This window comes from Ammospiza nelsoni, chromosome 4 (genome assembly GCF_027579445.1).
Source record: "Ammospiza nelsoni isolate bAmmNel1 chromosome 4, bAmmNel1.pri, whole genome shotgun sequence".
NCBI lineage: Eukaryota > Metazoa > Chordata > Aves > Passeriformes > Passerellidae > Ammospiza > Ammospiza nelsoni.
In genome coordinates this window covers 33,054,280-33,068,352 of record NC_080636.1, presented here as the reverse complement: position 1 = coordinate 33,068,352, position 14,073 = coordinate 33,054,280, and the positions used below count along the sequence as shown (strand labels likewise).

The window sequence follows — 14,073 nt, the reverse complement described above, 5'->3', positions numbered from 1 at the left end:
GACACCTGTCTTTGAGAGACAGGAAGTGCCCTCTGAGGGCAGCCCTGTCTGTCTGTTGCCATAAAAGACAGTTGTGTGTTGGATCAGATGTCTAGCAGGCACAGGGTTAGAGTTAGGTGAGGTGAGCTGGAGAGTTAATGATCTATTAGTTCAGTTACAGGGGGAAAGATAAAATTGTTTTCATAGAGCAAAAGGAGAAAGATAACCACTAAAAACGTGAATAACATATGGCTGTAAAAAATAATGAAGTAGGGAGGAAGGGAGTTGAAAAAATGTAACAGCTAAGATTGCTTTTAGTTTTTGTTCAGAAATGCATTGTTTAAGATGTCATTGAAAGAATTTGTTGATCCTATTATTTCCAAATACTCTGATGCAAAAGATATTTTCTTTTTGAGTTTTAGGATGTTGCTAATTCAAGGTTGACAACATGGGAATGGTCTGCAGAAGCATTTGCCTATTTTACTCTAATTTCTAATTTTGCAACTGATCACTTGAATTCTGTTTCTTACACACACTGTGGCGGCAGAGGAAGTGAAGCATCTGCTTAGTAACCAAAGGCAAACTATGATTTAGACTGCTCTAGCTGTGAGTTACAGCAAAGAAGCAATTTTAGTCAGTGGGTTTCAGCAGAGGTCTCTTTAAGTAATTTATTTTTCTCCTATAAAGAAACAACACAAATAGAAGATCCCAGGAAACAATGGCGGCAAGAACAAGAGAGGATGTTAAAAGATTACCTGACAATAGCCCAGGATGCTCTCAGTACCCAGAAGGAGCTGTACCAGGTGAAGGAGCAGAGACTGGCACTTGCACTAGATGAGTATGTACGGCTGAATGGTGCCTACAAAGAAAAATCAAGCTCTCGTACAAGCTGTAAGTACAGGAGAGAATACAATGTAACTCCTTTGATCTCTGCCTTCCAGGGGATCCTGTTTCACTTTAGGATAAGTTTTCAAGGTTTGCTAGGAGCGCCTTGTACTCTGGCCTTTTTAGAGTGAGCATCCCTACATTATTTATTTATTAATTTATTTAAGATAAATATATTCTGCTGAAGAGAATGAATCCTCTTCTCTCTGATGCAATTGAATTCCTTTGAGCCATGATTTAGAGCAGTTGGCTCTGAAATGTATTTTGTCATGCAGTTTGTTGAGACAAAATTTTGCCAAATCTACGTTCAAGGTGAGGAGGATCTCTTGTCTTCTTGGCTGCCTGCTGAAATGGCCCTTCAGTGTTGACAGGTGGCTGCAATAGACCAAGAAGGGAATGTGTTGATTATTTATAGGAAGAGCAGACAGTAATTTTGTGACCTGTGTGCTGTGACCAGGTGGAGTATACAGGCTGTTTTCCTGGGCAGGGAATCAACATCTGGAAAAGCAATATCAGAGGCCTGTTATTGGCCAAACACCTCTGTTAGCAGTAGTGTATGAAAGGAGCAGGTACATCTGTGGGAGAACTGAGTGCCAGATCTCTGAGACTTCTGAATAAATCTTCTGCTTTCCTGAGATTTCCTTAGAAATTACAACTTTCAGGAAGAAAGTGAAGGTTGCTCAGCTAGAAGAATGGGAACAGGCACCAAGAAATAGGATGTCAGGGAGAATGAGTTCTACTTAAGGATACTGGGATAAGTAAAGGAGAAGAGATACCATATAGTGGTGGAGGGAAAAAGGGGAAAATCTTGATTATTCAATAGTTATTGCCATGCTGCAATGCTGACTGCTCTATAAAAGGCTAACTTTTAAAGCATTATGTTTTTGAGCACATTGTATGGTTTTGATCAATGTGGATTCATCAAGGAAGGGACTAATTAGTGATCTAAAAGTACTTAAATATTTGTCTTTTTAACTTTTTTTTTAAAAGTGTTTTCAGGCTCTTCATCAAGCACAAAGTATGACCCTGACATTCTGAAGGCTGAAATCTCCACTACAAGATTAAGGGTGAGAGTCCTTAATTCATCTTCATTTGGATTCTGTCTGCCAAGTTTATGATTATAGAATAAGCATAGCTTGAACTAGCAGATGTGTCTTGTACCCTGGTACTGAATCCTCCTAATATTCTAATTAGATACCATTCAGAGGTTTAAAATTAATTTTTAAAGCTGTCTCTGGTACTGTCAGATAACACTTTTTTGGGAAACTTTGACAGATATTCTAATTAGATGTAGGTTTAAATAAATATGATAATTATCTTCAATTGTATGCCTTTGTTTTCTAAAGGAAGAGTAAAAATAGGAAAGAGTAGGCTAAGGTGAGCTGCAGCTAGATGACTGTTTTTACACAATCTTTCTTCTGTGAGAAATGCATCATTAGCTGCTTGAACTGCCTCAGAAGTTTCTGTTGGTTTGAAAAATACTTGTCAATAATGGTGCGAAACCCCTCTGTTATGTCAAAATGGAGCAGTTCAGATCAAGGATGAAAGTCTGTGTTTAGATTTTGAAATTAATGAGCACAAATCCATGCTTTGGTCAGCTGTGTTCAGTACAGTCAGTAACAAACTCCATAGAAAGAACTTTCATTCACAGGTTAGTCCCTAGTGAATTTTCTTTAATAGGGAAGAACTGGTGTGCAAGACTTTTAAAATATCTATGGGGATTTCATTTATTTCAGCTGTGGCATATAATGCTTTATGGATAGCCTAAACTTTCTGTAATTAGTAATGAAAAAAAATACATTAAAGTCTGCATGTTAAAAAGATAGCACCTCACAGCACAGTTCTTCCATGTGGGCTGAAGTACAGACTCCAGGGGAGCAGAAGCAGCGCAAGTGACAGCATTTACTCAGCTCTTCCTTTGCCTTGTCCTGGTTTGTGCACAGAGCAGCACTCATAGAAGCCCCAGAGAGTAACATGCTCCTTCACCTGCAGTAAGAGTTGTGATTAGGAATCTAAACAATTTATGTCTGAAAGGAACTGTGCTCGTTAAACTTTTAAAACCTAGTAGGAATGATGTGTGATGGAGTGCTCTCTAAAACTCGTGTCTGGATGTTGCCCTCCTGACTACACCTGTTTATCCTTACCAATCTCAATTTGTAGTCCCTTATCCATTAAGGCAAAGGGATGGTGATCAGTAAGGGAACTTATTCAAATGCTGGAGGTGGAAAGAAAAATTTTGTAAGCTTAGTAGGGGGAATCAAAGGCAGTAAGGACCTTATCAGGAACAAGGAAGAAGAAACAAGGCAATAGCTTCTTTCTAAAATGAGTGGAGCAGTAACAGATGCTTCCTTTGGCAAGGCAAGCACCAGTATATTTAGGAAATGGACAGTGTGGTTGAAGAACTAAACATGACAAAATTTAAGTATACTCATCTGCTTTTCAAGAGGGCAAAATTCAGGCATGGTTCTGTGCTCACTTTTTCCCCGTAGCATTGACTGCAGATCTACAGATTGCTAACCAAGGTGAGTCAGATATGTTTATCACTTTTTGGAAGTGCTTTCCTCTCTTCACTGTTTCTTGGAGTCAAGAAGCCTAATACCCTGCTGGTTCCTGATTTATTGGCATTGCATAGTCCTGCATATGTGCCTAAAATAGGTGACCTGAATCTTGTCTGCAGAGTTTAGAAGGGTGCAGTCCAAGAGTATCTGTATCAGCATAAAGTGTGTGGTCATCCAAAGCCACTGGATATGAGAACTGAGATAAGAAAAAGTGGAACCCTGTGATGCTAGGGCTGGAAAGTGGTTGTCATGGAAGATGGCAAGAGAGGTATGGCTGTTTCCGCAGTTTACCCTTATTTGAATGTTGGAAGATGCTTGCTAATATGCCAGCTTTGGGCATTTTGCAGTATATGCATGCATGGACTTAATAAGAAAAAAAGTCATTAGTAAGCTGCCAGCCAGCTACTTAGATTTTGCACTTTGTTAGATCAGTTGTACTAAACCTATTTCTTTGCCTGACAGTATCTGAAGCTTACTGGGATCATCAGGTTAATGGTGGCTGGAGGGGGAAACAGCATTGGAGGAAGTTCTGAATTGGCCTTTGGCCTTTTCCTTGTGTGTAATAAACATGTGTGGAGCCTTCTGGATACATGAACTGCCTGTTGTGCAATAGGTCATGGAGAGAATATAACAGAAATCAGACACCTGTAAAATGAAAAAAGAAGGAGAAGAAATATTTTTCTCACCAGACTAAGACTGAGGGATCACATCCTGCAGTAGACTTCTTGAGTGGGGCCATTTGGGGTCTTAATTAGCAATCAGCAAGATAACTCAAACAGCACAAAGCATATGTGATCACAGTAAGTTTTATGCACATGCAGCAAGGGAGTAGGAAATGCACCTTTATAAAATAACAAGGGGTGGAGTGGCTGGGGAAGGTGGCCGTGTTGTTCCTGTAGGACTTGAGTGCTGGGAATGGAAAGGGGTTAGCATGGGAGCCTGCTTGAAGATGTGGTTGGGAGTAGGAAAGAGAGATCTGTCAGGTCACTGAGGATGATGTGCAGAAGCAATAGGAAGAGGGTGAATGTTAGAACAAGTGAAGAGTTGTGAAAAAGCAGGAATTACACGAAAGTTTTGAAGGAGAAGACAAGGAGCCTAAGAATAGTTTAATGCAGGGCTGATGCAGTAAACACAGAGGCTATATTACGATGTAGGTCACATCCTTCTAGGATAATGCACCCAACTCACATTTCCTGATAATGAAATGATGATGAAGTGCAGCAGAGGACACTCAGAAGATGATCTTGAGCAAAAATGTAAGAGTTTATGAGAGATGCAATCCTCTGAGTTGAAATCAAATGTGTGCTTTCTGTTATTAATATAAATACATGTTTCTGATTTTGAAAGGGAAACGTTTAGCTATTCTTCAGTATTTTTCAGAAAAATTCAGACTTGTTTCATATTTTACACATCACTTTAGCTGGAACACAGAGGTGATATCTGTTCATTTTCCTTAACCTTGATCAGAACACTTGAGAAATTATTCTTGGAGTTTTCATACTAGTCAAGGAGAAAATAGTCAAGCAGCACTGAATGTATATTGAAGAAATTGTCTATTTGTCATGCTAACTATTCAGTATGGTCAAAATAAAAACTGTTTTCTGTCAAGTAAAGCAACTAGTGATGATAGCATGAGAGTTTCCAAAAGCCTGAACACAACCCCTCATCCAGAGAACAGATTTCGCTTTGAAGAAAATGGAGATTAAAAGCATTTTATTTCTGTCATAGAAAATACATTAGCCAGAAACTGCAAGCTGGAATGTCTAAGTATCATTCACAACCCCCTACAAAGACTGAGTAAATCACCAGTTATTTTAGAAATGTAAAGCATTTTAAGTCTCTTGTTGAACTGCAGAAGCTGCTGATGCTGAGCACTTTTAGTTACCTGGCATACTGGGAATTATACTTTTTTTTAAATTCTTTTAAATTATTTTTATTTGAAGAATATCAGCAAGTAGGAAGTCTAAGGGGATATGGATACAAAATGTCTTGGAGGCATATTTTGAAATTAATTTCAGTTAAAGTGGTCTAAGTTCATGATGTTAGTATAATACATTTTTCAAGATTTGAGCATCTTAGTAGCTTATAAAAACAAGCAAGAATGTTACAGAGGTAGATGACAGAAGTGGACTTTTAGCTTTTCCTTTTTTCACCTTAATGACTGGAAAATTAGAAAGCCTAACAATATCTGGCTAGTATGTAGAGTGCAAACGAGCCAGCTGTAGGTGTATAAATGCCAAAATCTTGGACTCCACACTTGAAGTAGGCATTTGTCTCTATGGGTGTGTTGATGATTAATTTGTGTTTAAGTACATTCATTTTTAGGTGGTTCCTAAAACTTTGTTTCATACATTTGGGAAATACGACATTGAAAATAATATGGAGGATTTTTTAATTTAATCTTGATTCATAAATATTTTGTAAATATTAATCTTGATTAATCTTTAATTTAATCTTGATTCATAAATATTTCAGCTGACATCTCAAATAGCAGTATTAAGGTTAAGAAACAATTGACCATGCAGATTTAAGGAGAGTAGGGAATATTTTTCCCAAGACATTTTTATTAAATAGACACCTATATTTGTGATTCTCATTCTGTAGTGATTTTTGTCTTTGGATTAAATAAGTGTGAATTATATATTTAGAGATCCAGTGTCTGTAAAGCTTTAAAAGAATGGATGGTTCCTAGGGAAAAAAAGAGTCCATTTTGTCTTTTACAGTGCAAATGACTGAACAGCTTCCAGGAATTATAAAGTGAAAATATAATAAAACTAAAAGTAAACAGGCATGTCCCTGTAGGACAGTTGGAATGCATGCTTAACAAGTGAGAAGTAAATTACTTGTTAAAGTTCTCTCAGGTTTAATAACACAGTGTGGTATCAATACAAATAAGGAATGTGATTTAATCTGCTTGTGTCCCTTTAATACTAAAGCATGTTGCCCATAGACATCAGGAAGAGATAAGATCCTTTTTTTTTTAATGTGTGTCAGTAGAGCAATTTACTCTTCTTCTCTCATGTGATGTAGTGCATACTTTAATTGTTTAAAGCCATGTGTTACATCGTTTAACAAGAGGAATTTTCTAACTCTTGCTTTGATTTAACACACAAGGTTAAGAAGCTGAAGAGAGAACTCTCTCAGATGAAGCAAGAGCTGCTGTACAAGGAGCAGGGCTTTGAAACACTGCAACAGTGAGTAAATGAAAATAGTAGGAACTGACTTAATTCAGTCACCAGGTTTCTTTTCTTTGGCACTGAATTGAATCTGTTTTATCTGAGAAAATTATTGTGGAGAAAAAGGAGAATCTAATATCTCTGTTTGGGAATGGGAAATCTATGGAAATGGCAGCCTTTTTGTGCAAGTTTTAACATAAGAAATTTGTCTCCCCTCTTTTTTTTTTTTTTTTTTTTTAATAGGGTAGCTTATGTTACAAAGACTCAGAAAAAAGGGCAGTGGTCAGGGGACCTAAGGACAAAATTAGCTGCTTTCTGTGTCAGATTTAATTTTTTTTTTAATTTTTGAAGAGATACTTAGGTCTTTCTTTCCTCTTTCCCCACCTATGAGCTCAAAAGAAAGAGAAAGGTGCTGCTCTTGGAGGTACAAATGGTACACAACTCTGCAGGGCTGGAAATTAGTCACAATTTGAGGATTAGAGACGTGCCTTTCTTTGTTCCAGTTGCTGGGATGCCTGGTGTCCAAAGGGCTGATGCTGAACTGGGTGAACTTTCTGGGTATTTAACCAGTTAGATTACTAGGGAATTAATTTTTTCAGTCTAAGAACTCTCTGCTGCTCCTGCCTTACAACATAGGCCCTAAAATGCTAAATATTACTGGAACTGTCACCATAAAGGACTTGCTGCACAGGAAACCTTGCTAACAAGTGTGTTTTCTTGAGTAAAGTGAAGAGGAATTTATTTATGCTAGCTGTTTTCCACATTGTACCCATACATTAAGGATACATTTCCACAGTTAAATGCTGAGCTGCTTGCCCTTAGTACACTGGTTCCAGTAGCAGAAGCAATCCTGAGCACATTAGGAAGATGCCAGTTAAGTCTCTATCCTCCTTCATTTTGACTAAAACAGAAATGTAAGATTTGTCTGTTACTTAAATATATACACACCAGCAAGGGTAGTTGATTGAATTTAACCATGAATCAGATCTCATTTATAGTAAAATTTAAAAGAAGAAAGACATATTGATTCTAAAGCTTAAGGTAATAAAAACTCTTGCTGCTGTCCCAGGATTAAAGGTTAGCCAATCATGCTGGTTTTATTATATTAATTCAACAATGAAGAATTGTTTTAAAGCAGCTTGCTCACAAGCCATTTTGATAGGAATCCAAAGCATGTTTCAGAAACTGTCAACAGCATTCCACAGAAACACAATGGACGTTTGTTTTTAAAATTCAGTCAGCCACTTTCAAACAGTACTAATCCCATTAATTTAAAACAGGATGATGGAATATCTTATATATCAGAGATCCTTCTTGTCTATCTTAATTATATACAGAAGAAAGCAGTAGCAATTTGAATGTGGCATGTCATATTACTAGACAGCATGTGTTGTATTACCCAACCGTTCATTCATGATCCCAATTGTTGGTGTATCCTGTATCTATTTGACCTTAGCAACCTGGTAAGTTACCAAAAATTGAGAGTTGTCAGACAGTAAGTGCCTGCCTATGAAAGAGCTCGAGGAACTTTCAAGCTAAAATAAATATGTCCTTGAATAGGAATGATTGCCAAGTCACAGAGGTAATTTCCTTACACAAATGCAGTTTAGTTTTCTCAAAAACTGGAATGTAGGAAAGGAGAACAGACATGCTTACAGCTTTACAGACTACTTTAGAACTTGGATATTTTTGTGGCTAAAACTTTAAGAAAAATAGAATACAGTTACAGGTGTTGTGTGCAAGTTGCTGTTCTTGCTGGGGATGCTCATGACCATTTCTGGTTTGTTCACTCCTCACTGACAAGGCTGTTAACTTCCAGAAAAGATGATGGATGATGATAAAAAACAGAAAACCAATTGTATTATACAGGAGTTTATTCTCTAGTAAATGCTTGACTTTTATCAAGATGGCTGTTGGTTGGTTTTAATTTTTGAAGCACAGCTGCAGTCATTTTCATGATGCTATGAAATACTCTGTTAAACTAGAAACCAGAGAAATGTGTTTACAAACTGTAGTTCTTGAAGGAAATATGGAAATACTAAAATGAATCATCTTTTTATCTCTAAGTTTAGGATTGCCTTTTATTACTTTCAGGTTTCAGTTTCAAAAATCATTCGTAGTTCAGGAATTTAAGTTCAGGAATTGTCCAATCTATGACATATGGTATTAATTATCCAGAGATTTTGTGAATAAAGAGAGCCTGGTGACTGGCTGAGCAGAACAGCTGTTCCAGACAGTTAATGCCCAGGATTAGAGTGAACTAGAGGGAAGCCGAGACAAGAATGGTGCTGGCTATGTTTCTGCTCAGAAAGGCTGATTAGTACCAAGAAGCCAGCCTGTCTGCCTGTGTCCCATTGTGGGTTTGGGTGGAAGGAGACTACTTGAAATAAATTCTGCTTCTGTAAGGAGCACAAACAGTTATTAGTATGAAAGGTGTATCCAAAAGCTGCTTTATGCTGCAGAGAGTTATGGTTGGAATGGGAATTTTGACAATATTGTCAGCAATAACTCTGTGCTCCCTGACATTTTTGCCAAGGATTAAATTGTATTTGAATGGAGATTTCAATGTCATTTTTTCTTTCCATGGCTGTTGAAAGAAACAGTATCTCACCTCCTTCCCTTCTGTTCTCTAACTCAGCTTCTGCCTGAAGTAGAACAGCAGAGACATTAGCATGATTTTCTCTATCTGCTGTTAATATTCTGTCTTTCCACAGAATTGACCAAAAAATGTCTGGAGGCCAGAGTGGATATGAGCTTAGTGAGGCCAAAGCCATCCTGAAGGAGCTGAAGTCCATCCGAAAGGCGATCACTTCAGGCGAGAGAGAAAAACAAGATTTAATGAAGGTATTGGTTGATTAATGGAAGTTTTGTGTGGATTTGTTTTAACATGACTCACTTCCCTGATGATAAATACTTCACATTTTATACTTTTAAGGGATTCTCAAAACTTTTTGGGCCAAACTAGTATTAAAATTAAGTTTCAGATGCAGAAACTGAAGCCTGTGACATTCCTAGTTCAAAAACTGCTCTGTGTCAGAGAATATAGATTTTTTTGGAACTTGAATTAAGGTACAATGCATATGTTACCTCTAAAGTAAAATTTAGAATATTAAGTGGACAAAATTGATATATTCTGAGATGCCTGACCATTTTGTAAATCAATGAAAGTTTTCCTAAAATAAATTTTCCTATTTCCATACTTGAAAGCAAATTTCCTTTTTAGTTTTTTTTTTCTTTTCAGCAAAACTCATAATTGCTTGACAAATTAAAAAACACAAAGTCCTAAAACAGACACAAACCCAAATGAGTAGCTTTTACATTTTCACAGGTGTTGGTCATCCTTAGTGTCACCTATGAATGGCTTGATTAAAAGGATGGGTTGCTTAATTTGAAATAAACCCAGAATTTTTATCATGGAGTCTTTTATGTAAATATCTTTTGGAGATAAACTGGTATAAACATGGTAAAGTGCAAAGGAACTTTAATGCCACTTTCTTTCTCTGATTCCTGGACAGAGTCTTGCAAAGCTGAGGGAAAAATTCAATGTTAATCAAACCACTGAAACATCTGAACCAGACTTGAGTTCCAGCTCTGTAAACTCACAGCTGTGTTTTCCTAGACAAACTCTGGATACAGGGTCTCAGACTGACATTTCTGGTGAGGTGAGCTTTTTTCATTTTGTCCAGTGTAAAGAGAAGTTGAAGAAGAATGCTACTGTTAATGGAATTGGAACCAAATGGCTGTTTGCTGCTGCAGATAGCATATATATGGGTACTTGTTTCACAGAATTACTTAGAATCACTCATGCTAGAATTACTTTTCTGGTTTTTTGCCCTTGAATTTTAAATCAAGATTCAGATAAACTTTATACATCTGTCACAAAGCATTTATGAAAATCTCATTTAGTCAAATAGTAGCAGTACAGTGAAGATCAGGAGAGGTGCATAGGATATTTTTTTATTTATCTATAGGATATGTTTCACTTTACAGACCTATTAAATGTGAAGATGAATTTTTTTTTTAATTTTCAGGAAAAATATATCAGAATTTAAATGCACAATTTCGTTTCACACGGCTGAAAAACTGTTCATGGAGCTACTTAGTGATTAGTGTTCAGTGATATCGTAAAACCTTTTTTCACTGATACTATATTTTATATACACAGAAGGCTGTTTATTTTTGATACCTTCTTTGACATTCTGCAAGCTAAGGTTGTAAGAGAGAGAGTGTACAAGGTTTTTCAGACAAAGAGCTTGTCTATGTTTTGTAACAAATTTATTAAAGTCTAACTTTGAAATGCACTGACATAGTTCTAAACTCTGAGTTCAACAGAATTCATAGTAGATCAGAATTTTCAGTGCAGTCACTGCAAGAATTCTTTGAAAAGTAAGAAAGTAAATTCTTTGAAAAGTGAAAGAGAAAATTCTTTGAAAAGTAAAAGGTCTGGCTTTACAGTGATGGAATATCGGCACTTGATGGTACAGTAGCTAAAAATGTATGAAGTGGCTCAGAAGAAAACAGCAGTGTTTTGTACAGCTGAGTAGATGAGAACTAGGCATTTAACAGCAAGTGTGGGGCTGGCTGCAGGGGCAGGGTGGTAGTTTTATTTTTCTTTAACTTATAATTTTTCTAGCATCTGTCTGGGTTTAGTTGGTTCGTTTAAAACCTTTGCACGGCAACGAGGCTACTTTTTTTGTTTGGTGTTGGTTTTGTTCCCTCAACAGATCGGAGCAAGAAATAGATCGAATTTAGCAGAGAAGGTCAGACTCAGTCTGCAGTACGAAGAGGCCAAGCGAAGGTAACGGGGGCGGTGGGAGCGTGCGGGGCCGGGAGGCGCCCGCTGCCCGGGAAGCTGCCGGTGCCCGCGGGGCCGGGAAGCTCCTGCTGCCCGGGAAGCTGCCGGTGCCCGCGGCTCCAAGGCCGGGCTCGCAGCGACATCCAGCGGGCGGCACCGCTGCGCACCCTGCCGGGGACTGCAGCGCTCGGGAACGCTGCGGCTGTTCCTTACTGCTAAACGGGATGTGTTGTGAAACAAAATTAAAACGCTGACAAATTCCTGGCTGTTCCAGGATTAAGGGAATAGAGTGAGCTGGCTTTCTGAGGAAAGCAGTCACCAGGTTATTTATGTCTATTATATCCTTTTTCAGGATCATAATTTCACTTTACTGTACCACTGAAGGCTCATCATTTTTACAGTTGCTTCAGACTTCCAGTACAGATTTAGCAGGCTTAATTATTTCTTTTTTCCTTTGGGACTTTGGATAATTTGAAAACTTGTTATCACTATGGGTTGGCTTTTTTTTTCATTAGTTTAATTTGAGGAGAAAAGAAGTCAGGAGCTGCTCCGCTGATGAATGTGGAATGCCTTTCAAATAAAGTTCTGTGGTGCTTGCCCGTGGAAGTGGTGCCATCTTGATGAATTGCCACAGCACTGAAAAATGGGCATCAGGAAGCAGAACATTCAGGGTTCAAATGACATCTTCTGGTGCACCAGAAGTGCTGCATAATACTGGGCAAGATTTACCACTGGGATAGTACTCTTGTGTGGTGTTATTTTCTAATACTTGTCGGCAAATTATTTGTCAGCTATTCAGAAGCCTTATTGCTTTTTTGTGGAGGTTCTTTGTAATTTAAGGGAAATAGAAATCTAAGTACTATTCCAAGCCTAAAATTTTGGAGTTTTTTAAACTATGAAGAACTAAACAAAGCAACAAAGTTAAAAAATTGTGTTCTTCCCCAGATGAAAACTGTGCCTAGAATGACATTTCATCTGAGGTTTAAATATTATTTTAGTTGGAAAACTGTGGCATGATCATTAAAAAACTACAAAAATAAATCTGCAAGTTAAAAGTACCAAGTAACAGCTTAGTTGTTTTTAAGTTTTAAAGGCAGGAGTCTGCATGACTGGTTTTTTGCCTAATTTCAAATGTATACTTCCTCCTAAAGGGTAGTAGCTACCGTCCTTACCAGTAATGACAGTAATTCTCTATATGCTCATCATGGATCATAAAACCTCATTGTATAATCAGCGCATTCATCAGAGAACACCAAGGCTATTGTGCTTGTTCAATATTGAACATGTATGATTTTGGCTCAGAATCATCATGTACATAACGTTAATTGTCAGTTGGTCACTTACATGGAGATAGGTGGCTTTGTTTCCCAGGCATCATTGATCCAAAACCTGATCACCCTATGTTCTGCCTGTGTCTTGATACCAGGAAGTCCCAGCATTGCATCTTTTGTAGGAACAAAAAGCTTCCTTGAAGGAAGTCAGTTTGCCACTTCTATCTTGGGGTGTGGGGGAAAAGAGAAAAAAAGGAGAAACAGCATAGTGCTCAGAGTGTGGAGTACTGCAGCACAGGATCTTTCTTTCTCACAAATTACTTAGCCAAGAATGTGGGTTGAAATTTCAATGTATGTAACTTGGAATAATGAAGATACATACCAGTTTGCACATGAAGTTCAGTGCCTAATTATACCCCTTCTCCAAGTATTGTGGCCAGTGTAACCATCACTGTCATTTAATAAGTGTTGACCATCTTCTCTGAAATACTAAAGGTGCGAATTCTCAATTATTTTGTGGTAAAATAGCTAAGATGAAGAGAGGATCTTGTAAGTGAATATCTCTACTTGAAAATTATCAGATAATTTTGTACATTGCAGATTTGACATTGCTTAGCCATCAGAATGTCTTGAAGAGGTGGAGTGTTCATGACTATGCTGAATTCAGTTGCAATGGTTATTCAAAAGGATCTGACACAGCATGCTGACAATCCTCTCCTGATGTAGTGAAGATCTGGCTAATACTCCTTTTTGGCTTGTTGTGGCATCCCACCCTTAAGGGGAAAAGAGCACCCAAGATTCATAGATGCCCATGGTGGAAAAGGAATGACAAAAGTCAAAGAGTCAGCAAAAACTTAGGAACTTGTATTAGTAAATTATACAAATGGCCTGGAAATTGGGATGTCAGTCCCTGACCTCCTATTATAAACAAGTGGTGATGGATTTTTAGTAGGGGGTAGGATGAAATTGGAAAAGGGGAGAAAAGAAGAAAGAGAGCAAGGAAACAAACAAACATCACCAGCCCTGGCCCTAGCATCAGTCCATCTGATGGGGTGTCCAAGGGCCTGGGGTGCCTGTGGGGGTACCTGTTTATAGCCAGGCTTGCCCTGCCCTGCAGTTACATTTCTCAGTTTCTATGCAAATTAGCTATCATGAGCAGTGTGTTCTTCCAGGCCTTTCTGGAAATGGACTGAGGGCTTCAGGAGCTTTGGTGGTCTTGATCCCCCCCTACTGCAATGGGAACAGCAGTGGCACAAACTCAAACTGTTGAGTTCATGTCTTTTCTCTTTAGGTAGCTACTGTTGTATTGCCTTTTCCTTTAATTTCATACAAGAGCAATGCTTTTGTTTTAAGATTTGCTGCAGTGAGCACCTTGCTGTGGTGCACATTCTTTCACCATGGCCGTGTCT

General features: G+C 38.0%; 1 protein-coding gene across 2 annotated transcripts in view; it reads left to right on the top strand.

The window, feature by feature from the left end:
- The window catches only part of WWC2 (WW and C2 domain containing 2), a 94,753-nt gene that overhangs the window by 45,882 nt on the left and 34,798 nt on the right, over window positions 1–14,073 (top strand). The window contains exons 3-8 of one of the 2 annotated variants that reach the window (XM_059469887.1): window positions 667–870; window positions 1,855–1,931; window positions 6,537–6,616; window positions 9,313–9,442; window positions 10,114–10,260; window positions 11,323–11,396. In XM_059469887.1, coding sequence (XP_059325870.1) covers window positions 667–870; window positions 1,855–1,931; window positions 6,537–6,616; window positions 9,313–9,442; window positions 10,114–10,260; window positions 11,323–11,396 — 712 coding nt within the window. Of the gene's footprint in view, window positions 1–666; window positions 871–1,854; window positions 1,932–6,536; window positions 6,617–9,312; window positions 9,443–10,113; window positions 10,261–11,322; window positions 11,397–14,073 lie in introns of those variants that run through there. The other variant, XM_059469889.1, reaches the window with a different exon arrangement.